The sequence below is a fragment of the Gossypium hirsutum genome, chromosome A08 (genome assembly GCF_007990345.1).
Source record: "Gossypium hirsutum isolate 1008001.06 chromosome A08, Gossypium_hirsutum_v2.1, whole genome shotgun sequence".
NCBI lineage: Eukaryota > Viridiplantae > Streptophyta > Magnoliopsida > Malvales > Malvaceae > Gossypium > Gossypium hirsutum.
In genome coordinates, this window is record NC_053431.1 from 118,816,501 (window position 1) to 118,843,538 (window position 27,038).

General features: G+C 30.3%; 4 protein-coding genes and 1 long non-coding RNA gene across 7 annotated transcripts; 3 read left to right on the forward strand and 2 right to left on the reverse strand.

Annotated features, from left to right (window-relative positions):
* The first annotated feature begins 4,149 nt into the window (after positions 1–4,149).
* Positions 4,150–5,399, forward strand: LOC121204663 (uncharacterized). Its single transcript, XR_005899861.1, has 3 exons — positions 4,150–4,271; positions 4,743–4,832; positions 5,158–5,399. It is a non-coding gene; the product is annotated as an uncharacterized lncRNA (long non-coding RNA).
* Positions 5,400–11,462: 6,063 nt separating this feature from the next.
* Positions 11,463–13,521, forward strand: LOC107934406 (probable glutathione peroxidase 4). The gene is made up of 6 exons (XM_016866835.2): positions 11,463–11,853; positions 11,958–12,034; positions 12,141–12,202; positions 12,338–12,456; positions 12,854–13,021; positions 13,261–13,521. Exons 1-6 carry the CDS (start codon positions 11,800–11,802, stop codon positions 13,294–13,296), a joined length of 516 nt encoding a protein of 171 aa, XP_016722324.2. The 5' UTR covers positions 11,463–11,799; the 3' UTR covers positions 13,297–13,521.
* On the reverse strand, positions 13,496–17,610 carry LOC107934405 (probable myosin-binding protein 4). Of its 3 annotated transcripts, none has more exons than XM_041074941.1 (9): positions 17,347–17,610; positions 16,758–16,822; positions 16,374–16,536; positions 15,459–16,210; positions 15,048–15,221; positions 14,825–14,941; positions 14,407–14,586; positions 14,251–14,297; positions 13,496–14,055 (listed from the first exon to the last, which is right to left on the reverse strand). In XM_041074941.1, exons 2-9 carry the CDS (start codon positions 16,803–16,805, stop codon positions 13,737–13,739), a joined length of 1,800 nt encoding a protein of 599 aa, XP_040930875.1. In that variant the 5' UTR covers positions 16,806–16,822; positions 17,347–17,610; the 3' UTR covers positions 13,496–13,736. The 3 variants fall into 3 exon arrangements, with proteins under 3 accessions (XP_040930875.1, XP_040930877.1, XP_040930876.1); XM_041074943.1 differs by having other exon boundaries at positions 15,459–16,198; positions 17,347–17,479; XM_041074942.1 differs by lacking the exon at positions 17,347–17,610 and adding an exon at positions 17,252–17,323.
* Positions 17,611–18,203: 593 nt separating this feature from the next.
* On the reverse strand, positions 18,204–19,928 carry LOC121204664 (probable aspartic proteinase GIP1). Its single transcript, XM_041074944.1, has one exon. The coding sequence runs from the start codon at positions 19,673–19,675 to the stop codon at positions 18,347–18,349; it is 1,329 nt and encodes a 442-aa protein (XP_040930878.1). The 5' UTR covers positions 19,676–19,928; the 3' UTR covers positions 18,204–18,346.
* Positions 19,929–21,524: 1,596 nt separating this feature from the next.
* On the forward strand, positions 21,525–23,481 carry LOC121204665 (small nuclear ribonucleoprotein SmD1a). The gene is made up of 4 exons (XM_041074945.1): positions 21,525–21,679; positions 21,800–21,876; positions 22,946–23,137; positions 23,249–23,481. Exons 1-4 carry the CDS (start codon positions 21,666–21,668, stop codon positions 23,308–23,310), a joined length of 345 nt encoding a protein of 114 aa, XP_040930879.1. The 5' UTR covers positions 21,525–21,665; the 3' UTR covers positions 23,311–23,481.
* Positions 23,482–27,038: the final 3,557 nt, after the last annotated feature.

Genomic DNA, 27,038 nt, shown 5'->3' on the forward strand with positions numbered 1-27,038 from the left:
TCATTCAACACGTCCCCAAGAAGGAGGCTTGCAGTAAATTGAAGAGAAACTTTGATTGAGTTAATTCATAGTCATTGCAGATGGAAATTTTTGGGTATTCGGTTGGTGGTGAACGGTGGATGGAAACGATGGGCATGGTAGTTGATGACCAGAAATTGAAAAAAGAATTTCTAATTTTTGAGTTTTTGAGAGAATGAGACACGATAGAGGATAGTGAATATCGACAATTGATAGTAGTAGATGACGACATGCAAGCAGAAATTTTTGGCATGCAAGCAACAGATGATGGCAAAAATAGTGATGAAAGCCACAAGTAATTTCTATAGACCTAAACTTTTGTGATGAATTTTAGGAAACAAACCTAAGATGGGAAAGGAAAAGAGGAGAATCAAATGATTATTCTGGGTTAGTCACAACCAGGGTGGCGATGGAGACGACTGCGATTGTTACCAAAATCTAGAATTTAATAAAATGTTTTCTGCCAAACAATGAACATTTGGGCCTTTTTATTAAAATAACCCCTTAATTTTAATTAAGTACCAAAATGACCCACTTTTTAAATTAAACACCAAAATGACCTGAAATCTACAGTAAAAGTTGGTGGAGCCAAATTATATGGCGCCACCAACTTGCCACGTCAGCAGGGAGCACAAAAAATTAATTTTTTGGTGGAGCCATGTAGAATGGCGCCACCTGTATAAATACCAGGGAAATATTGAAATTTTTGAAAACATGGGACGACTTCAAAAAAATTAACCATTTTTCTGGAGAAGCCAACTTAAATGGCGCCACCAGATTCTCCCATGTGAGTCCTTATTATTATTATTTTTTACTTTTTGACTTTTCTTTTGACTTTTTTTCTTTATTTATTTATTTATTTTATTTATTATTATTAACTTTAAAAATTTTGAAATATATATTTGAAATATTTTATTAATATATATATTTTTAAATTTTAAATATATATTTTGAAATTACTTTTTTAAATTTTAAATATTATTTTTTAAATATTTAAATATTTTAAACTTTCAAATTTGTTATTAGTTTTATAATAATTTAAATATAATTTAATTTATTTTATAATATTTTAAATTATAATTTTTAAATTATTTTTAAAGATATTCAAATCATTTTTTAAATTCTATTTAAAAGTTAAAAATAATATTTTATTTTAAAAAGTGAAATTTGAATTAATAAAAAAATTAAAAAATATTTTTTATTTTCTAGAAATACTGTAAATTTTAAAAAAATGAGAGACTAAAAACTAATTTTTTATTTTCTAGTGGAGCCAACTTAAATGGCGCCACCAGACTTCACCACACCATCTTTCACTTTTTTTTTTTACTTATTTATTATTATTTTTAGTTTTTTATTATCTTTTGTCTTTTTCCTTAATTTTTTTCTTATTTTATTTGTTTATTTATTATTTTTTATTAATTTTAAAAAATTTAAAATGTATATTTGAAATGTTTTATAATATATATATTTTTAAATTTTTAAATATTATTTTAAATTATTTTTTAAATTTTGAATATTATTTTTTAAACATTAAATATATATTTTTAAATTTTGTTTTTTTTACTTTTTTTAACTTTTGTCATTTCTCTGACATTTTTTTATTTTTGTCTTTATCTTTATTTATTTATTTATTTTTATTTTTATTTTATTTTTTATTATTATTAATTTTAAAAAAACTTGAAATGTGTATTTGAAATGTTTTATAATATATATTTTTTTAATTTTAAATATATATATTTTTAAATTGTTTTTCTAAATTTTAAATATTATTTTTAAATCATTGTTTAAAAATTTAAATATTATTTTTTAAATATTAAATATATTTTTAATAATATAAAACATTTAAATATTTTAAAGATATGACCTTTCAATTTATTATTAGCTTTACAATATTTTAAATGTATATTTTAATTTTTTATAATTTTTTTAATTATGATTTTAAATTATTTTAAATTATGATTTTTGAAATTATTTAAAATATATTATTTTTAAATATATGACATTTCAAATTTATTATTTGTTTTATAATATTTTAAATTTATATTTTAAAATATTTTTTAAATCTTAAATATAATTTTTATAAATTATTAATTTTAAAATTAATTTTAAAGATATTCAAATGTTTTTTAAATTAAATTTAAAATTGTAAGAATTAATATTTAAAAAAATATATATTTAAATTTTAAAAAATATATATTATAAAACATTTCAAATATACATTTCAAGTTTTTTAAAATTAATAATAAAAAATAGAATAAAATAAAATAAAAATAAATAAATAAAGATAAAGACAAAAATAAAAAATGTCAGAGAAATGACAAAAGTTAAAAAAAAGTAAAAAAAAATTTAAAAATATATATTCAAAATTTAAAAAATAATTTAAAATAATATTTAAAATTTTAAAAATATATATATTATAAAACATTTCAAATATACATTTTAAATTTTTTAAAATTAATAACAATAAATAAATTAATAAATAAACAAAATAAAATAAGAAAAAATATAAAACTTAAAAAAAAATTAAAGAAAAAAGACAGAACATAATAAAAAACTAAAAAAATAATAAATAAGTAAAAAAAAAAGTGAAAGATGGTGTGGTGAAGTTGGTGGCGCTATTTAAGTTGGCTCCACCAGAAAATGAAAAATTATTTTTAAGTCCCCTATTTTTCCAAAACTTGTAGTATTTCTAGAAAATGAAAAATATTTTTAATTTTATTATTAATTCAAATTTCATTTTTTAAAATAAAATATTATTTTTAACTTTTAAATAGAATTTAAAAAATGGTTTGAATATCTTTAAAAATAATTTAAAAATCATAATTTAAAATATTATAAAATAAAATAAATAATATTTAAATTATTATAAAACTAATAACAAATTTGAAAGTTTAAAATATTTAAATATTTAAAAAATAATATTTAAAATTTAAAAAAGTAATTTCAAAATATATATTTAAAATTTAAAAAATATATATTAATAAAATATTTCAAATATACATTTCAAAATTTTTAAAGTTAATAATAATAAATAAATAAAAGAAAATAAATAAAGAAAAAAAGACAAAAGAAAAGTAAAAAAAAAACAAGAACTGACATGGCAGAATCTGGTGGCGCCATTTAAGTTGGCTCCATCAGAAAAATGGTTAAATTTTTTGAAGTCCTTCTATGTTTTCAAAAATTTCAGTATTTCCCTGGTATTTATACAAGTGGCGCCATTCTACATGGCTCCACCTAAAAATTAATTTTTTATGCTCCCTGCTGACGTGGCAAGTTGGTGGCGCCATATAATTTGACTCCACCAACTTTTGCTGTAGATTTCAGGTCATTTTGGTGTTTAATTAAAAAAGTGAGTCATTTTAGTACTTAATTAAAATTAATGGGTTATTTTAATAAAAAGGCCGAACATTTGAGGGAGAGAATAAACTAAATAAAGAAGGAAAAAATAACTATATATTAATTAAAAATTACTATATTTATTAAATATTTTACCATTTTATTGAAGTAATATGAATGTACATATTACATATTGAATAATAATTATATTAACATATGATTAAATTATTTATTATTTATTTATTAAATTATATTTAATAATAATTTTATTAAAATTTAATAACAATAACAATAATCATTTATCTATATATTTTTAGTAAGGGTACTCTGGTCAATTTAATTTTTTTTCTTTATGCTATTACAAATCTATTTCATTCAACCAAATATAAAAGTATTATTACAGTTCTATTTCATTCCATTCGATCAAATAATTGAATTACTGATTACAGCTCTATTCCAATCCTGTAATGACCCGTTTTTTGTAGTGTTGGAAACGATGGTTTCGGGACCACATTACCGACAAGTGAGTAGGAAAAATATTATTTAATTAATATTCATAAGTATTTATTAGAATCTTATTTAAGTTTGGATTAAAAATTTTGATGATTGATTAATTAGGTAAAAAGGATTAAATTGAAAAAAAAAGTTGCAAATGTCAATTAGTTAATGGTATTAAATTAAGTAACATGCATGATCGAATGACCTTTTATGGTAACCATAGGGAAATATAGTGGACGGTTGTGGCCATTAGCTAGCTTTTTATTTTGAATTAATTGAAGGGCAATTTTAGTAAAAGTTAAATAATCTAAACAAGAAGAACACAAAAATTTAGTTTCATCTTCTTCATTTTGAAGGGCTCCAACCGAAACCACCATGTTAGACCATCGAAGCTTCGGTTTTGATTTTTCCTCTTGCATGTAAGTGTATTTTCTTCCATTTTGATTAATTTTTGTGTTTTTAAGGTCGTTGTAGCTAGACCGATCTAATTTAGGGACTAATTTGATAAATAATAAAATGTATAAGTTTTTAAGGAATTTAGTTGTTCTTGAAGTGGTGGATGAATTTATAAGTTCAATGGTTTAGTTTAGCTATTTTGTGAAGCAATTTTTGCTAGTATTAGCTTCCAAGGATTATAATGTTGAAATGTAAAAAATAGCATGGTGTTAATTTATAAAATAGAAGATTTTAGGGACTGTATAAGAATCCTTATATGTTCAGTGAGCTGGGGAAATTGATTTATGAATATTAATTAAATTGTTTTTTCCAAGGGCTAAGTTATATATAAGACAATGTTGAGGGTGAAATGTATAAATTGTTATGGGATAAATTGTTTAAGTTGAATCATTATGGTTTTGAATTAGTTAATGAAATTAAATTATCGTATTTAGATCAAGAAACGAGCAGAATGGTCATTAATTGAGGAAAAAAGAAAGTCATTGAGTAATCGACCTCGATCATCGGAAGTTAACGCATTTTTGGTAAGTATGTAATCATTAAACTCAAACTTTATTTACTTAACTAATTTGATAGTCAATTATATATATATTCAAATGATTAGTATTTTGAATGTAATGTTATGGATATATATATATATATATGAAAATGGTTATGGAGTAGATTATAGAAATTCAATATAGAAGATTAATGTAAATGATTTAAATTATGAATTGAAGAATTGTGGAATGATGTAATTACGTATGTAATTGTTGGTTTATTCTACTAGCGCTAGGCGCAACTCATTGTTGATTTATCCAACTAGTGCTGGGTACACATTTGACACGTCGGTTTATCCGACTAGTGCAGGGCACACTTATTGGCGGTTATTTGACTAGCACTGGGCGCAAAACCGTTTATCCGTTAGGCACCGGGTGTCATTCACGGATTGACTCATAATGATAATGTTTGATCGATCCATTGGAAAAATGTTGAATTATGAAGGTATATGAAATGTTCATATTGAACTATATAGTAAAATTTCATGGAAATAGACATTATATGTTTTGGATTATAAAATCAAGGCCATTAAGTGTAATTGTAGTTCTTTGAGTTAATAACTTACTCATTATTTAATTATTCCTTGTTGTGCAAGTTAGGTACTTACTTTTTTTTTGACAACTCAGCATCTAACGACAATCCCAAATTCAAAGTTAGTGATATTTTCTTTTGATGTTTTGACATGTACTTAGGACAATAATGTGTTGTGTAGTGGTCTTTAGGGCTATAAATGAATATAGTAAAAGTTATTTGCATAATATGTTGCTATATAACTTTGAATAATTTTATACCTTAATGTAAGTATTAATCCATAATAGTTCTTTAGTGAATTGGTTGGTTAGAATGTAGGTGTTTGATTGTTTGGATGGAAATCTTGAAATTTTGTTTAGTTGGTGAGGCTTGTAATGGTAATTTGTTGAAATTGTACATGTAATTATATTTGGTTAATTTGGTTGTTGTTGAATGAAATAGGTTGATTATAGTAATGTATTATCTTAGCCTAGTTATTTGTTTGGTTGTCTTTGATTGAGGTTCCTTTGAATGACATATTGGTTAGGCTTAGGATGGATGAAACTTTGGCATGGAAATGATGTTTTGAATGTGATTTTGAACCTATGAAGTGAGCTTGATATGGCATGTCTTGTTGCACAAGGAATGGTGTGTGAAATGGCTTGAAATAGGGGTTAGATACGCTGTACACGGCCCACTCACACGGCCGTGTGTCTTATTGTCTTTAGGCGCAGGTTTGACACAATCTTAAAATAGTTTGTTACACGGTCTGAGACACAACCAGTGACACGGCCGTGCAACCCAACATCGAATACACACAAGGGCAAGCACACGTGCGACACGGCTGTGTGACCTTAATTTGAATATCCACACGATCGTGTGTTTGAACTTCAAATGTCTACACAGTTTGGGCTATGACACACGGCCTTGTGTCCCATGTATTTAAATTTTTAACTTTTTATTAGTTGTTTTGTTTTACTTCAAATTAACCCCAAAATGTCCTCAAACTATTTTTAGGGCCTGTTTGTTATAATTGGAATGTGATTTAATTAATTGTATTTATAGATGAATATTTATGAAATAGTAATGTTAAATGCTTAAATTTTTATCGTAATACTCCGTGACCTAACTTCGTCGACGGAGATAGGATAGGGGTGTTACAGCTCCAGTGAACCAAACGTGATGTAAGATTTCAAAAATAGAAGAATTCAACTTAATGAACTTAACATTTATTGTTTAATGAGAACTAAAATTTTAAAATTTAGAGATAAATATCAAAGCTATACTTGAATTTTGACCCAATATGCAATGCTATCCATGAACTTTGATTTTGTATAATTTTATATATAAAATTTTGATTCTATTCAATTTTCACAAATCAATAACAACATTATCGAATTAGCACAATTTTATATTGATATATTGTACACACAAATAATTATATTAATTCGATATGAAAATAAATGAATATATATTTTTTAAATGTGTAAAGTTGATCAAATTAAAGTTTCATATATACATATAAATCATAATTTAAGTTTTACATGTATAATTATACTAAATCAAATTGCAGATTCGACTATATGTATGTTTAATCTGTATCCCTAAAATTTAAAAAATCCAAAGTTAAAAGTACAAAAACAGAATTTAGAATCCACATTTGTTTGTGGACTGTAATAAGGCAATTCGAGGCTTGCTAGGGTGGGCCGTATAGAACAAGGCCTCCTTTCACCTTGTTTGAAACCAGCCACCTTATATATTTGTTTATGTGGGGGTGGCGTCCAAGCGGTAACTGAAGCAGGCTGAGAAGGGGCAGCTGGCTGAACGTGGGAATAAGCTGACCGGGAAGTCTGCCAACCATGGAGGAACTGGATGCCAAAGTCATGAATACGAGCCGAAGAACAGTGGTCATTCTTCCAAACAGACAAATTCCTGAAATACCATAATGACCAAAGAAGAACACCCACCTTTACCTTGGCAACCACCACCACGTCCCCATATTGAAGCAACAACGGGAACCAACTCTCGACGGTTAAAGCAAAAGGCACAATCCGAGCCATATCCCAGACTCCCGTCGCTATCGGTCAAGTGATCAACACATGATCAAGGTCCGCCAACGCTCCACACCGAACACATAGTAGCGGAACAGAGCAGCCCTTTTCAGCAAGACGACAACGAGTTGGAACAAAACGTCGCAAACACCTCCACATAAAGTCCTTCACCTTTGGAGGTAAACAAGCGTTCCAAATACTTTCCCATGGACCCTTGATCCTGAATATATTGGCACTAGATAGCGAGTTGTAGAGAAACCGATAGGCGGATTTAACTGTGTAGATCCCCACCCTATCATGATGCCATATAAACCTGTTCGGACGTGGATAAATGCTAACCGGAAACTAAAGAATACGTGCAGCATCAACCGGGGCAAACAATCCGTCAACAAGCTCGCTACCTCCAATCCGTGGATAAATGTGGCGCCCGACTCATTAAGAAGGTCAAAAACCCACAGTTCCTCCAATTCATCCAGCGGAGGGGAATCGACGTAGAAACCCGAGTAACCATCGAGCCAAGGATCCCTATAAACATGTATGGACCCACCATCACCAAACCTCCGGCTAAAATATTTGCATCATTTTGGATTCAAATCATACGGTTTCGGGTTGAATAGTTACAGTTTTGAATCATTTTGGATTTTGACCATTTCAAATTTAGATTGTTCTAGATTTTAGATAGCTTGGTTCCGAGTTAATTCAAGTTTGAGTTGAACATATTTAGGTTGATTTTTTATGGTTAAACTAAGTAGGTCATGTGTTGAATTTTATTTGATTAAATCAGATTTTTGAGTTTGGATCGAAATTAACAAGTCTAACTTTAAATAATTTCACATTAACTTTATTAGTTACTTATGGATACTGTTTTCTTTCTTTTTTGTTTGGGTTCAGCCAATAGCATATCTAAAAGTGTTTAGAATATTTTGGAGTGATATATAGAGGCGGAGATAAGGGTAGGCAGTGACCTTAGCCCCAGAATGGTAAGATATTATCTTTTTAGTTCCTTTCAAATTTATGCAATTACAAATTAATATAATAATAAATTTACATGACATAATGTATTTCATCATCTCTACCACAAGATATACTATCAACCCTCTCTATAACAATTTCATTTGTCTGTTATAACAAAGTGACTGTTACACACATACTATTATAGAGAGATAATTGTTGTAAACTTATAATAGAATTCATATCGCGAATTTCCATTAAATAAAGAAAGTGATAATTATGTTTTAAAAAAAATGGGTGAGAATCAAATAAACAAAATTAAAATACATATAGTAGGTTTCCACATTATTACTTTTATGCATATTTTATTTCGCGTTCATTCACATACCTAATTATGAAGTTTATAAATATAATAAGTTCAATTAATTAGTCTGAGTTTTTATATTAAATTAATTAATTTATCACGAGTTATTAAATTAAAGTAACCAATTTATATATTTATGATGTTTCAAATTCATAGGAAAATATTTAATTAGGGAACTTATTAATTTATTAAATTTATATTATTAATTCCATTTGTTAAAGATTATTTTATTTAATAAAATATAATTAATAACTTTTTCACGTGAAATTGAAATATTTTATTGAAAAAGTGAAAAATTGTCATAAAAAATTAAAGTAAAACATAAAAAATCAATTCTAATATAAACTTGGCCGTTATAACAAAATACTGAGAATCACCGCATCATCATGTCATGTTATATATCTAAATTTTATATTTAACTATTTCGTGAATTTATTTCATAAACGGCCCTATAGGCAATATATTTCTATAGGTTTTTTTTTTCCTTTTTTCAAATTAGGCTTTTTCTTTAGCAGGCCCTCTATTTTGCTAGCCATCTCTTTTTAAAAAACCACATTTTGGCTGTAACCAGTATTTTATATATATTTTTAGAATAAATTACACTTAAGGTCATTTAATTTTAAAAAATTATAAATTAATTGCTTAACTATTTGAAAGTTTTCATTTAAATCACTAAAATATTTAAAAGTTTTTATTTGTCACTGAGCTATTAAGTTTTTTTTTCTTAAGCTAGACCGGTGAACACTAAACAATGATTCGATAATCGGTATGGTGCATCAGTACTTATCGACGTGTAAAAGAAAACACCTTATTTTCAAGTCATTTTGACAATTACTGTTAGAAATTAAAGAAGAAAGTTGTTTGAATTCTGATTCACAGATTCGTAATGTTCAAAATTATTTCTTAAGAAAAAAATTGAACCATATAAAAGGAGGAGAAGAGTCCAGGTGACTTAAATAAAAAATTTCAAATAATTTAACAATTATTTTAAATCAAATTATAATTTACTAATATTTTTGTAACATTGGGTATGGTTTATTCTAAACGGCAGAATATAAAAAGTGGGATCTGAACCAACCCAAATATAATCCTTCATCTTGTTGTATGCTTTGCCAATTCCAAAGTATTATTATTATTATTTTATTGCGGAGAAGACAAAAACTGAAAATTGTCTCATACAGGAAAACAAATACATACATGTGAGGTATTTGTGGAGCACAAACTTCATGAAAAGTAATATAGTTTTAGTAAGGGGATAATATACTATTTGGTACTTAGGTTTAGTTTTAATATTTAATTTGGTAGTAAAATTTTTTTTCTCAATATTTGAGTTTGACTTCAGTGTTTAATTTATCACCTAAACCAAACAACTCGATGAATGATTAACACATACATTCCAGTAAAAAAATATACAACTACTTCACTGAGATAAAAAAATAAAACTTAAGTATTAAATTGAACATTGAAGCCAAACTCGAATGCTTAAACGAGAAAAAAGAAAAACTCAGGTGTCAAATTCAAAAAACTCAGGTACTAAAGTAAACTTTGTTGCCAAACTCTAATACCAAATTGAAACAAAAAAAAAATCAAATTAAACATTAAAACTAAACTCGTGATTTTTAAAAAATATATATTATTAAACTAATTTTTCATAATATTTACCTCAACTCAAATTAATTCATGAAAATAATTGATTTTTTTTTGGAATAAACTTTTATGAATATGAGTTGACTCAAATCTCAAATTGATACGTTAAAATAAATCTAGATGAATTTTTTATATAAAAATGATAATTTATATTTATATAAATTTTGATACAATTATACATATAATTTTACTATATGCTTTAGTTTATATTATTTTATGATATTTATATTATATAATGATAGCATCTAAAAAGCAGGGTTAATATATTAATTGGTACTCAAGTTTAGTTTTATTATTCAATTTGGTATTTGAGTTTGACTTCAATAATCAATTTAATATCAAGATCAAACTGTAACATATGACCAAATAATTATTTGATACATTTGCTCTAGTAAAAAAATAAACATAAGTACTTAATTGGGACAAAAAAAAAAACTCAAATATCAACTTGTATACTGGAGCTAGAATAAGGCACCAAATCAGGACAAAGAAAAACTTGCGTACGTAATTAACTATTGAAATCAAATTTAAGTATCGAATAGTTTAGTAACCTAAAAACTATTCTATCTACTCTAAAAGCTCCATGATTTTTGGAAATAGGTTTCATTTTTGGATGATTAAATAGAAGTCCAGTGATTTGATAACATAAAATGATAAAAGTATTAACGGGTAAAGTAGTCCTTAAACGTTAAATTAAAGAGTAAGTTGATTTTTTTTGTTAAAATTCCATCCATTTGCATGGTTAAAAAATGACGTGGTTGACGGAACATTTAGACAATAACACATAACGTCTCACATGTATCTCATGCCAACGTACAATAACTAATTTTTAATAATAAAAATTAATGATATTTTTAACGGAAGAATTGATTTTCCTTTAATTTGATATACAAAGGAAAATTTTATCGTTTGAGTAAAAAAATAAAATGCAATATAATTTTTAATATACGGACGTAAATAGTTTAACAAGAAAAACATAAATTTTCAAAGAGCATTTAAGTTTAAAATTAGGTTTGCTAATTAATTACGGTGGACCAAACTTACGTGCAGAAGAAGTCAAAAAAAGGGGAAGAAGATAACTTCGGTGCTCCAAATTTGGTGAAATAAACGATAATTTCATTATCTAATTTAATAATAAGGTGTCATTTTTCATTACATAATCTTTTCAAGTTTTTAATTTTAAACCCAAAAAAGAAAGCAGTTTTTTTTAAAAAATATTGCATAAATCTTCTTTACATGGTAAGCTAATTATTTTCCCAGTCTGGCAAACCCGGCTAATAAGAATAACCATAAAAACCCAATCTCTTGATTCTCTTCCCATATATATATTGCAGCCAAAAAAACAGCTACAAAAAAACCCAAATCACAGACAAAAGTTCACAAAGAACCCAAAAGTTGATTACTTTTTTGATAACCCAAAACACGAAAATGGGTGCTTCTGAATCAGTTCCTCAAAAATCAATCCATGAATTTACAGTCAAGGTTGGTTTTCTTTCTTTCTGTTCTTTTGCTTTAATGTTTAGATTTAAGGTGAATGATTTTGATGTTTGAAGGTTTTTTACTATGTTATATATTTGTGTTTGTAGGATTACAAAAACCAAGATGTTGACCTTAGTATGTACAACGGAAAAGCTCTTCTTGTTGTTAATGTTGCCTCTAAATGGTTCTTTTTCTCTTTTTTCTAATTTTTCTTCTTTTTTTTAAAAACTTTTTTTAATGTTTTTTCTTTTTAAATGTATAAAGATTCCACCTTTGTGATTTTTGAACAGTGGACTCACTGATTCAAATTATACCCAGTTGACTGATCTTTACAACAAATACAAGGACCAAGGTTAGTTCCTTTTGTAACTATTAGTTTCTAGGGTATTTTGTGTTATATGAACAGGTAAATGGTTTTCTTTTTTACAATTTTTGTTCCTGGATTTGTTGAAGATGGTTGTGTTTTTTTTGTGTTTGTGATGGGAAGGACTGGAGATTTTGGCATTCCCATGCAATCAGTTTTTGAGCCAAGAACCTGGTACCAGTCAAGATGCACAAGAATTTGCTTGTACAAGATACAAGGCTGAATACCCTATTTTCCAAAAGGTAATGAAATATGTATGTATGTGTGTGTATCCTTAGTTCTAGCTGCATATTTTGTTTTATTGATTTGAACCTAAATTAATCCCAACTTAAATTGACTGAATCCGGACATAAAACAACCCCAACAAGTAACTTAAATTGATCCGATCCAAAAGTATAAACTCGAAATTGACCCAAACTTAAAATGACCATAAAATTTTACAACTTAAAACCAACCCAATCCACGAATTGACTAGGCTTAACTTGAATACATATGACCAGCTCATTTTTGATGAATGAATGAATGAAAGCTTTGACTGTTCATCATGTTTGCTGCTTTCTTCAATACAGGGACATGTTGGGGACTTTGCATTTGCTAACTCATTGCTCATTGCTGCTAAATTATTTGTTCTATGTTTAGGTTCATGTCAATGGTCCAAAGACAGAGCCTGTCTACAAGTTCTTAAAGACAAACAAATCTGGGTTCTTGGGAAATAGGATAAAGTGGAACTTCACTAAGTTTTTAGTTGACAAGGATGGCCATGTCCTTGCTCGCTATGGCCCTAGCACTACGCCATTGGCTATTGAGGTACTCCCTCCCTCCCTCCCATCTTTGTGTATCTGCAATCTTAGAGAGTAGCAATTGTTCGTTATTTAAAAAAATTGACTTTTGCTATACCCTAATATGATCGGTTCATAACAGACAAGAAACTGATTTAACCTATTTTACTCGCATACAAAACCGAATTAACCGATTTGAACCGACTTCTGCTATACCCTATATATGATAATGTACACTAATTATCTGCTGTGCTGCTTTGCTTACAGGCTGACATCAAGAAAGCTTTGGGAGTGGACATGTGAAAGTCATAAAAAGAGTTAAAAGTGAGGGAATGGAAATTAGAAAAATAATATTATATTTATGAAAGTGTTGGTTCATTCCCATATTGTTTTTAGTTTAATGGATTATCGTTTTTTTTTTAAATTAATTTTCTATGTTGATGTGAAGACATTCATTACCATTTAGACAGTTTCTTTGCTGCATTAGAGCCAAGATATAGACTGAAAATAAAGCACTCACATTCAATATATATGTGTGTTTAATGCTGAACAAAACTTGTGCCAATAGTATTTGCCACTAACAGAGATATAATATGCTTGCAGAAAAATGGCTATATATGGCTATAGAAATAGCAACTAAGTCGAGGTTATTACGATAAAAAAACAGTCTAGTAACTGTTCTTAATACCCGGGAACCTTTTTTTATGATGCATCGTCGATTCATATAGCTTCAGTGTACAAACTCAGAATTCAGCATCTTTGTCGAAAATTTCCCATCCATCATCTGATAGTTCTTTTCCATCAACTTTGGATCTTTCGTCCAATGATCTGCTCTTTGGAGATTGTCCGTCAACAGATGGTGTTGGGCTTCTTTTTTCCGGTGTTTTAGCGGTTTCCCATTGGCTGGAACCAAGATCTGTTGATCTGCTTTTCAGAGATGAACCGGATGAGGCCAGGATGCAGCTGGTTTGGCTTGAGGATATTGATTTGCTTAATGGAATACGGTCATCGAACTTCTGTTTAAGCAACCTTATATCCTCGCAAATAACAGATATTTCTCCTCTGCAAAAATAAAAAGGAAATGTTTATTGGAAGATAGCTAGAACCGTATCAACAAATAATAGTGCATTCGCATGCATCGATCCATTCTCGTGCTAATTCATACAGAATACCAGAGGCATAACCATCATACATACAGCGATCATTTATTTCACCCTACCAACCAAGAATCTATACGTATAACAGAATTATACTTACTGTAGTGAGTCAATAATCTGGCCACGGTCCATAAGAAACTCACGTAACTGCAGCGGAGCATATGCAAAAGGGTACGTAAGTCCAAAATAAGTAATCTATTTTAAACTTTGTCAAGTCTAAACAAATTTTAGTAGAGTGTACAGAAATGAAAGCTACCTTGGAATTTTCTTCTGCCTCCTGCCTTAGAATCTTGGACTCTTCGACCACTTTCACCATAATGGCTTCTTGTTCAGCAAGAGCGTTACGAGCAGATTCTTCTTTTTCCAGCTTTTCCTGCTCTGCTGCTTTCATCAACTCCTGTGCGGCAGATTGTCGAGCTTCGAGGGTTTGACGCATCTGTTGATAATATTATAAAGATATAAAATGAGAGTATAACAAGCTCAAAGCTCTTCATATCAATATCATGTTCTTGTTAAATACACCATATATGTTATGAGTTTGTTCTGTATAAATTTTCTACTTCTCCATATTCCATCCACATGGACAAACATATTGATCAAGCCAATTAATGGCATACAGATTTAAACTAAAAACCGACTAGCTAAGTGCCAGGTTTAATGTTTTCCAAGATTACCTCATCAAGAATAGCAAGAGATTTGTCTCTTTCGTCTGACAAGCTGAGCAAGCGATTTTCAAGCTCTTTTACTTCAGTGACTAGGATTGCCTTCTCGCCATATACTTCTCCAGCATGCTGCAAAACAAAGGCGAATGGCTAAGCTTTCATACTCTTTAAAAATCGTAAAACTACATTCTAGTTTTGATAATTAAAACATCTAGGTTATCAACAAGTGCACAACCATGTCATTTGCTTCCTTTGCATGTGGCAGCATCTGTTTAAGTTCCTCCACCTTGACGAGAATATCCATGCCCCCCCTTGCGGCTTCCTCTTTTGCTTGTTCGGCAGCTGCCTCTTGAAGTTCAACTTCTTTCATCAAGTCCATAATTGATTGCATGGCCTGAAACAAAATTTTCTGAACCAAAATCTTATAAGTTAGCAGTTCATCCTCCCAAAATAGCAAAAAAAAAAGAAAAAAGAAAAAAGAAACATTAGAAGTTCAAAATCTCAAAGATCAGTTCATTCATCATGCCATGATCAACGATATAATGGACTAAGTTCTATTATTATTAGCATTGCATAGGATCATTCTCAAACCCAAACAGCCTCCAAAGTTGACAAAAGAAAGTAACAAGTTTAGAGCAAAGAGTACCTTGTTATCTTTAGCATCTTCAATGATCTCTTCGAGTAGATCAATTCTACATGTTTGACTTGATCTACTAACAACAGGGTTGAAGGTCTCATCCTCAACATCACTCATTTCACCAATGTAACCCCGCTGGGATTTAAGCCCTACAAAACTTTCTGGCAATTGTTCTTGAGAGTATGACGGAACCAGCATGCTCACAGCATTTTCTTCACCTACCATGGTTCCATTTAATGAACTGATTCTGCATAAATCTTCATTCAAATCCACGGATCCATCAAAATTTAACTTATCATTACTGCTGCCATTCTCCAAAAGTGGGGCCGTATCATCAACCGAGGTAAATGGGGCAACCTGTGGCGTCCTCGGAAACCCATCTTCAATGTCTGTGGTTCGGTCTTGACTTGATGAACCTAACTCCTTAGTTTCAAGATTTGCATATAGCAAAGAATTATCGACCTCTGCAGCATTCCAGCTGAAACTAGACTTACTTTTCTGAATTTCAGTATTCCCCAACAAAATCAATTCCTCAGTTTCGATATCAGCAGCCTTGTTATTATTGTTGTCGTGGAATTTTGAAGTAGTTGCTGCACTTTGTGCCTCAAGAGAATCCACATTGCTGGAAGAATCAGTAAGACAAGTGTCTCCGACAACTTCACCTGTTTCCAACAACGGTTCTGTAGAAGAGCTTGTTCCTTTTCCAACTGATACCTTTCGCCGCCTCAACTGATTGCTTTCTTCCTCTTCTATAGCCGCATCTTCAAAAACCCATATATGACATAAAGCAAGTCAAATACATCAAGGAATAAAAGCCAATATGCAGCTGATACACATGCACATATGAAGTGGCACTTACCCTCTAATACAAAAAACAGACCAAACAAAAAAATAACTAAACCTTCCACAAATAAGAAGGCTGACCTTCATTTGGTTCAATTCGATGACTCTGGTTCTGCAAGGAAGAACTAGCAACCGCAGTTAGTTTAGATAGGTAAGGTATAATCTCAGACAGAACAATCTCAGCAGCTGCATCAACGTCCTTAGAGTTCTCAATAGCAACAGCTTTTAGAATACGAGAATCGACCTGTGCAAAAGAAGCAAGAAAGCTATTTTTTACTGGATGTTTGTTACATTTTCAAAATACAGAGATGCAATTTGGGAATTTATAAGGAAAATTTAAAGCTGAAGTAACTCATTGAGCTTTAACCAGAAGATTTACAAATTACTTAAAAAGAGGGTCACAACTCACACCTCCTTTTTTGTGTTTAATATAACCCCCCCAAAAAAATGAGGAAAAAGAAATACCTGCGGAAATATATCCTGCAAGCATTGAAAAACCTTATTGAATCCCATTCTGGAAAGCTATTAAGCTGCAAACAGAAAAAAAGAATAAAAAAATGAACTTTTTACAAAATACGTATAATCAATATCATAATAAACAACAAGAAAAGGAAAATTAAGTAAGAATCATAATTATAATGGAAAATTCATTTCCATGCAAAAGAAAAACCATCGATTGACAATTTTTTATTAATTAATGACGAAGAAATCTAAATATAAAATAGAATTAAATAAACAAAAAACCCTAACGCTTGTTTGGTGATTAAAAGGACAATATAAGCCACATTTTATTCTTGGAAAGAAAAAAAAGAAATTTCATAATTCATTTCAAAGGAGAATAACAATAAAACCAGAAAGAAAAATCAAAAGGATTTCTAACATGAAACGAAGGGAAAAAAACGAATTAAGAAAAATGAATCTGTTTGGCAGCGAAGAAAATTTAAAAGAAAAATACATACAATCAAGATAAAGACTGAGCAAATTTAATCGTTGAAAATATCAAAAAAATAAATAAAAATAAATGAAAAATTAGAAGAAGAAAAAAAGAACATACCTTTTTGAGAAAGTGAAACCAGAGATTGCTAATTAATTTTTTTAATTTCTGATTTATAATTAATTTTTTAGTGTTTTGTTATTTGCAATTTATATATATAGTCGTGGGAAAAGCCGGAGAGGGAGTGGAGAATTACGCAGCTAAGGAACTGGATATAACCGTAATTTAAGGGTTTTGTTTGAGGGTATTTTCGTCTATTAATTTATATACGAAGAGTATGACCGTTTCGGGTCGTTGTGAATTGGTGGCACTTTGTAATGTAAGGTTTGTATTTGTCAGCGGAACCTTCCTTGTGTTCATTAAGTGTTACAATAAATGAACTTATTTAGATTTTATATTATAAAAAAATTAAATGGATAAAAATAATATTTTTTTTAATTTAGATAAACTTTAAATATCATTGATTCCACATTTGAATGGTATTTTTTTAATAATATTTTGAATAATAAGTAATTTTAATATAAAATTATAAATTGTATTCTTAAAAATAATTTTATTTTTAAAGTTCGAATAACAATTGTACCAAAAAGTTTACGCTTTCATTATTATTGAAATAATCTAAAATAATATTATTCAAAATAATAATTAATTAACATAATTAATTCTAATATTAATTAAGTAATAATTAAAATATTTAAAATTTTATTTATGTAATAGCTCCAGTTGCTAAATTGATTGGATTATAGATAAGGCATGGGATTGTCGGTGACTTTACTAGGATTTGGGCTTTAAGTTGTTGTCGTTGTCAAGATTGAGTTTGTGAACTTACACTAATAGCTCAATAACAAATTTATAATCAAATGATCAGACTATAAATTTACTCGTATGCACATCTGATGTCCTTTGCGACCAACTTGTAGCTTTTCCAATAAATTAATGAGAAACTTTTTGATATTAAATGCCAAAATGTAAAGTCATTAATAATTGAATGACTTAGGTGTAATTACCCCAACTACAATTGATCGAAGCAACGGAAAATAAATAAACAAATAAATGCAAATTATCTTGTTGAAGCGAAATTGAAATTAGAGCACGTGGTACCCTTCAGCAAAACTGAGGAAGTAAATCCTAATCTACTGTTGTCGAGATCAAACTGCAGCAAATTATCCACCATCTGATGCCCGCCAATCACCACCGATGTTCTCGGGTTGACCCCACCATCAACAAATCCCAAGCACCAAACATCTCCACCAGCATCTCTCGTGATCCTCACCATTGAATTCGAACCAAACACCCTCCAAAACACATTATCACTATGCATCACGAAATCGACGGTCGGGACCCCCGGTCCTACCCGAGTTACGGTGATATCAGCCGCGGAATAACACACGCCGAACGGTTTCACAGTGTCGGTCACCGTGAGGTTCAATGCAGACGATTCGTTCACAAACGCTTTGGTTAAAGCGTTGTAAATAGAACTTTCTAAAACAGTGTAAGGTACGGCCGTGCTTATTTTTGTCCCCCCGGATCCGTTCTCGTCGACAGCTAATAACGAGGAGTTGATCTGAATTGGTTTGCCGTTGACGTTGATGGAGGTCATATTGATGTAATACTCATCGGACGGTTCGCCGGCGTAGGTCACGACGGTGCTCCCGACGGGGTTTAAAACTAGGGGAGTGTAAACGAGTGATTTGGAGAGGTCGGTTTTTTGAGGTGAAAAATAGTAAGGCCCGACGGATCCGATTAGAGCAACGCCAGGATCCGACGGGGATCCAGGGAGACACAGCGCAAAACAACGAGGAACAGAGAATGTGTTGCTAACCTGCGCCGGGAGTGAATAATTCGACCTACCGAACGCGGCAAGTCCTGTCACGTTGTTAGCTAGACCCTCGAGTAGCGACCTCGGCGAGCAAGAGAAAATGTAACCCGGAAGGAGAATCGGCGGACCTTGAGTCGACCCGTCCGAGGTGGGCAACGCGAGTGAGTCGGTTAAGCCGGGTGAGAGGGCTATTTTTCGGGTAACCGAGTTTTCAGGGAAAAGGGAGCAGCTGTCATTGGCGCAGGAAGGGCTCGGAGCATTGAAACAGACGGAGCAAGGGAGATTGTGGCCGAGGGAATCGCAAAGAAGGGAAGCACAGGGAATGTGTTGGTAAGTGGTGGAGTTGTAGCCAGCGTCGCAGGCCACCCAAGAGAAGGAGGCGCCGACGTCGAGGTGGAGGCGTGTGGGTTGGAGTGGGGTTTTGAGATAGACAGTGAAGGAGAAGAAGAGGGTGGCATTGTCTTTTTGGATTGGTGATACAAATGAAATGGCATGAGCTGGTGATTGAATGGAGAAAGGATACAGAAAAAATATGAAGAAGAAGAAGGTAAAGAAGGAATGGAAGGGCATGGTTTTTGCTGGGATTTTGACGATTGAATAATAGCAACGGCGGTGAGTGAGTGAGCTGAATCAGTGAGTATAATTGAGTTTTGAACAGATGGGAAACACAAAGGACCGACAAGACTAGAGTGACGACGACAGGAGACAATGACACGTGTAGAAGTCTTTGCTATAATTAATCGGTCAAACTCTTGTTTTGATCCTTCTTCAATGCTAAAATTTAACATTTAATCACTAAATTTTAATTTAACATAATTATTATTTAATTCAAATGATTATCAACAGAATATATGAGTATGTTTTATAAATTTCACCCTAACATTTTAGGGAGAATAATTAGAGGTTATGATATTTTAAATTTAATAATAATATTATAAAATATATAATAAAACATATAATATTATAAAATAAAGTTATTAAATTATATAAAATTAAAATAAAAAAAGATAAAATTACCATAAGGACCATTGTACTAGGAGTTGGATTGCATTTTGCCCATTATACATTGAATCAAAGAGTAAATTGGTCCTTATATTAAAATTTTTTATCCATTTTTATTATTAAAATCTTATCATTATAAATCAACATGAGGTACACATTTCATGCTATGTGTCACTATTTGGTTAATATGCTAGTCACACTGGTTTTTAATAGTACAAATGGATTGATGGATGGAGTTTTTAATAAAAAATGATCAATTTACTCTTTAATCTAATGTATAAAGACTAATTTATTATTTTCCAGTAAAAAAGGCAAAATATAATTTAACATCTAACACAAGAACCTCTATTACAATTTTACCTAAAAACTAAAACTATAATTGCACCTAAATAATCAATTATTTGTTAGTGTGATTTTAAAGATGTAGTTGGATGCTGGGCCTGGTTGTTGGGGGAATCCCATTGCTCGCCTTTGACTTTTGTAGGGACAGTAAAACAAAATGTACCATCTAAGAAAGCACTAATGACTAAACCAGGCACAGCATCCATCTACATCTAAATAATCTAAAAACCAACACCCCATTCGCGGTCCAATTAATTTGATGAAATATTTTCCTTCAATTTATTTATTAGTTTAATTGTATAAATTATTAAAAAATTAATTTATTAAAAATAGAAAAAAATGGTTAAATATAAAAATTTAAATTTAAATATCAACTAATATATTAAACCAAACATAATGTAAAGGTTTATTTAGTATATTGTTAAAAAATATAAATATAATTTCACCTTGGTGGTTGAGGCGATGATCACTTTGTCCTCATTTATGTTTAAACTCAGTAAGGCACACTTACGATGACAGCTTTCCCTTAAACACTGTCAATTCCAAGTAATTTTTTGGTAATATAATTTAAGAATTTATGAATTTCCCACCACATTTATTATGGTTATTTTTTAATTATTTAATAATATTTTAATAATTTTTGATGTAATTGACACATAATTTTGATATTTGTTTACTTTGAATGCTGAACTTAAACTTAAAACCCAAAACTTCAAATCTTAAACTCGAACTCAAACTTTGAATCTCAAACTCAAAATTTGAATCCAAGTTTAGAGTTTAAAGTTCAAGTTCAGGATTCGAGGTTCATGGTTCAAGATAAAAAATTTACTAAAATTATGTCAATGACATGAAAAATTTTGTTGAAATATCATTAAATAATTAAAAAAGGGTCATAAATGACATAGTGAGAAAGATCTATAAAATAATTTCTTGTATAATTTTATTAGTGAATCAAATAATATCCCTAATCATATATATATACTCAAAAAAGTGTTGGGCTGATAACTAAAACGAATGTGGCCCAAGCATCAAAACACTATTACATAATTACGACGTCGTTTCTTGTGAAGTCAACAAAGTCAAAAGGCCCTTTTAGCTATGGCCCGAGAGCCCTAAAATCCCAAGTCCACAGCAAACCTGGCAGGTTCTTCTTCTCCTCTCTCCGGCTTCCTTCCACAGTGCCATTGGCTCTCTCTCCCCTGCCTCTCTCTTCAACATGAAGCTCGTCAGGTCATTTTATGCCATGAAAATTTCGTTTCTTTGTGTTTACGAAGTGAATGTGTAGCAAAATTTTAAAAAACAAAAATCATTTTTGATTCTTAATATATGATTTTGAAATGTCGTGAGCAGGTTTTTAATGAAGTTGAACAATGAAACGGTATCGATTGAGCTTAAGAATGGAACCATTGTTCACGGTACCATCACAGGTTCCACCTCTTTCCTCTTTCTCCTTTCCTTTTTTTTCCCGAATTTAAGGGTTTAGCTAAACCCTAAACCCTAAACCCTCCGTTTAGCGAATTTGTGAAACCTTGATATCCAAAAAGAAATCGTGCAATGTGCCATAGGCAGTGAAGGTTTATTTCATAATTTAAATCTCAATTGCGTATTTTTTGTGGCTGAACTATTTGGTTAAATTAATTACTATCTTTAAAATTGGGGGATCGATTTAGGTGCTGTGTTCACGCATTGTATTATATATTTAAGGTGAATTGGTATTGGACCTATGATTATGGTAGTTTTGATGCATTGGATTAGCGATTCTTCGAATCACATGAAGTTTAGTAATGAATCAGCAATCCGTTACGTGAGCCTTTGGAATTTGGTGATTTTGGTATGGCAGCCGGTGGTGATTTTGGTGGCCAGAATTTGGAAATTGAGGGGGTTAGAAATAGAATCAATAGAGAGTAAAAGGTCTCCTAAATGCCACATCATTCATACTTTTCCCACGTCATTAGCACACGTGTCTATTGAATCCGTGTTACCGTACCACATGCTGTAGGGTTGTAAATGAACCGAGCTTGAACTAATAGGCTTCTGTTCATGTTCATTTGTTTTTTTTAAGTTGTTCATGTTCGGTTCATTTTCATTAAAATTTTCAGAATTGTGTTCATGTTTGTATAATTGTTCATGGTTGTTCATTTAAGTTAAACGAACAAGTTGATGAATATTAAACAAACATGTCCATGAATATGTTCATGAACTGTTCATTGGACGCCTTGTTCATTTACAGCACTATGCAACTGTGCTTGATAATAGCAATTTCTTGCCTGACTAATCAATTGAACTTGTTTTTACTTCATTTTGAAAGCTTGTACAGTTATGTACTGCAAAATAATAAAAGATTATAGGTTTATTTACGGGCAATAAGATTTCAACAGCATAGTTTCTTTTGCTTATTAAAAGTTGAGTGTATGTTTGTATATTAAGCCCTTATTGCCCTACACCTGTTGGCATGCAAATTTTCATGACTGGTTTAATTTGCTACATTTCTTTTAGGTGTGGATATCAGTATGAACACCCATCTGAAAACCGTGAAACTCACTTTGAAAGGGAAAAATCCGGTCACTTTAGATCACCTTAGTGTGCGGGGTAACAATATTCGCTACTATATCCTGCCTGACAGCTTAAATCTCGAGACGCTGCTAGTTGAAGAGACACCTAGGGTGAAACCTAAGAAGCCAACAGCTGGTATTTGCCGTTTCTCTCTTGCTGTTTTCCCATGTGTTCTTAATCCTACTTGTATAAGCTTGTTTTTTTCTTTTTGTAGTATTGATCTCTCTTGTGCATTTCCAAATTCAGGGAAGCCTTTGGGACGTGGTCGGGGTCGTGGCCGTGGGCGTGGACGTGGTCGAGGCCGTTAAATATGCACTGTATTTTTGGGACAGCTGGATATGGAGACAGCTTTGTTGTAGGGTGAATTCCTTTGGTGATGTTACGAATACTATAGGGAAGTTGTATTGGGATTTTTCTATTTTATGAGATTTTTGGCCTGGTTTGGATAGCTTAATCATGAAAACCTGAGATTCCTTGAACTCTTTCTTTTTAAATTATTATTTTCAAAATCTGCCCTTATAGGATCTGATCAAGTCAGAAACTATTGAATTCGGATTAACAGTAAAAAAACTAATTTAATTAGATCCCTATAATAGAGTTATCTCTCATATACATTTACCCTTCAAAATACCAGTGTAAGTGCCTAAATTATATTCCTTACTTTTTTTTCAAATCTTAAGACATAATTAGTACACGTTTTTCGGTTGAATTTGAGCTTAATCAATTATTAATTTCAGCGTAGGGTTGTTCAAACTGTAATTGAATTAAACTAATATTAATCGAATTTTTTAATTTTTTAATCGAATTGAAATTTTTTCAAAAAAATATTAACTGAACCAAAGTATTTTGGTTAATTTAGTAAGTTAGTCAAATTAACAGAAATTTATATTTTTTTTTTGTTAAAATAAGCATAAAACATAAAAAAATTGATAATTTTCATTTGACCGAATTATCCGAATTAAAACTACATATAATTTGTATTATTAATTATTAAGTTCGGTTAATTCGGTTAATTACTCGATTTCGAACCAAATTAACTAATACTCAAACTTTTAAAAAATCATTAGCCAACTTCTGACCGAATTAGATTGGTTAATTGATCGATTAACCGAATTAGATCGGTTCGGTCAGTTAATTTGGTTTTAACCGAAATTTGAACACCTCTACTTTAGCGTACTCGAATCCACGTCTTCCTACACTGACCACAATCCCGATACCAACCGAGCTAAGACTCAATTGACATTTTTCATTTGCTTTTTTTTCTCAAGTTTTGGTTGTTTCAAAATATTTTACTTGAGTTTCAATTGTTTTGAGTCTATGTCATTTTAAACTTAGATAATTTAGGTTGGGGTTCATATAGTAAAAGTATCATGAAAACCCTGTACTAGTAGTCAGATTGCATTTTACATTCTCTACTTTAAAAATAGTCAGTTAGTCCTTGATCAAAGAACAAATTGACCATTTCAATTAAAATTTTCATCCATTTTTACTATTAAAAACTGGTGTACCCGATAAAATAACCAGACAATTACACACAACATGCCATGTGTACCACCATAATACTTTTACCGATTTCAAATATTTATTCAAATGATTAGAGGTGGATATCATTTTTAAATTGGAGTTATTAAATTTGTGATTAAATCAGATTTGGGTGGAAATTCTAGATTGGGATCGTAACAATCACGAAAATCATGTATAAAAATAGAAGTGGAATATTGGGAAAGTTTGGAAGCAATGTGGCCAAAGTGCTGACCTTTCATTATCAAAGTTAAACAACAAATAAATAAAAAAGGTTGGTGAGAAGGTTAGGCCAGGAGGCATAGAGAGACCAGTAAATAGGTGTAGCGCACGTTTCTAGCTTAGCCTCGCTGCTCAGCATCGCCAATTCCCCATCTAACATTCTTACTCTGATGGTATATTTCACCCCCCAAAAAACAATCACTACACTCAATATAACTAAACTGTTGGCTTGATTTTAAAAAAATTATAAAATATTCACAGAATTATTAGAAAATTTTTATTTATGTAAGTGAGTTATTAAGATGTTTTTTTAACGTTTGACTAACTAGTTTCAAGGAACAATTTGATTATTTATATAGTAGATTAATACTCACTGATGAGTAAAAGAGCATACTAAGTTGATTTGACGATCAATGTTGAATACCAGAGAAGAGAGTTATTTAGATTTTGGTTCGCAGATTCATTACATTCAAAGTTACTTCATGAAAAAATAACTGTACAAGAGGAGGAAGTCAGCTTTTGATTGGTTCAAGTTGTGCGAATAGAGAATATCATATAGCATGAATTTTAACAGTTGAATGACTTAAATAAAAATTTTCAAATAGTTTAATGAGCATTTTATAACTTTTTGAAGTTAAATGATTAAAACATAAACAAACTAATAGTTTAATAATTTTGGGTGTAGTCTTCCCTCAAAAAATTCGAATAAAGTCTAATTTGTCAAAATAAGTACAAAAAATTTAAATACAAAATTAGTATAAAATTAAAATTTTGAAGTGAATCATATTATTATGAACAGTTAAAAATTCAAAAAAAAAAAAAAAACCCAATCAATCTGAACTCTAACTCACCCCTTACCACAATTAGGGATGACAAAAAACTCAAACTTGATAGGTTCTCACCCGACCTAATCTGATAAGAGATATATAAATTAAGTTTTGAGGCGAGTTGAAATGGGTGAAATTCTTCACCTTCTCGCCACACGACTAGACTAGGCTATACCTTTAGTAATATTAATTCTCTGCGGCATCTACTTCCCACAAACCTGTTTATGGCAGCAAATTAATAGGTAGTTTAGTTGGAGCATATATAAATGAAATTATGAATTAGTGTGCACATAATGTTCAAACACTAAAATTAAATGACCGATCGGAGTTTTAAATCTATATTTTCAGTAAGCTAAGTTATTGAATTTCGTAAATCTATCAACTAGGGCGAAATTAGAAATTTTGTGTCCCAAAATTGAGATACAATGGAATTTTCTTTTGAGGGAGCTAAAAGATTTAATGGAAGGATTTAACGAGGGGCTAAATTAATTATTAAATTTTTAGAGGGGATAAATAGGAAATTGGACCATTTAAACAAAAGGGCCAAAGCTATTGGCCTCTACCTTCGCACCCCTATCAATTTCAACTCAAATCCTAATATGAACCACCCTATTTTATTGTAAAAAAGTCAATACACCTTAAATTGATCGAACAAAATTTAATTTGATTTGAAATTTATATCGACCCAAATTCATAATTAACTGAACCTAAAGTGACTCCGACCAATAATTCGAAATACTTAGAACTTGGATCTCACACCAAGGGATGGAGATAGAATTTTCTTTTGAGAGGGCTAGAATTGAATTAATTTTTTTTTCAAGGCCAAACCGCAAACTTTTTCATTGTATTACTTTGTATTCTAACAACTTTTAAAGGGACTATAAAATAGTTTTACCATTGGCAAGAGTCCAAGCAAAAATCTTACTAACATTCTTAGTATTCCCATTTCCTAAACCAAAATAACTCAAGAAATTTCAAATCCCAACATGTAATAGTCCGATTTTAATGAAATCGAAACAGTGGTTTTGGGACCACAAATCCTAGTCTGGAAGAAAAATAATTTTAATATTATTTCATGATCTGCATTATGATTGAAATATCGTATGAAAATTTCGTTAAGAAAATTTTACCGATTTTATGTTTAATTTGAGGGAAATGACCAAATTGCATAAAGTGCAAAAGTTGAATTCTAGTAGCTAGAGGAATCAAATAGCTACGAAATTCAAAATTGGGGGTCTTTATATGACAAATAAACCATTTAGAGGAGTTAGTAGATAAGTATGCTTAGTCATCAATGGAAAATTAAATAAAGGAAAGAATGAAATTGGAAAGATGAAATAATTAAAGATGATAAATTAATTAAATAACAAAATATCATCATATTCATCATCTTTCCCAAATTAAAGACATGAAAACCCTAGTTATGGGTATTAAGCTCAAGCAAACTATTTTGGCTTAATTAGATC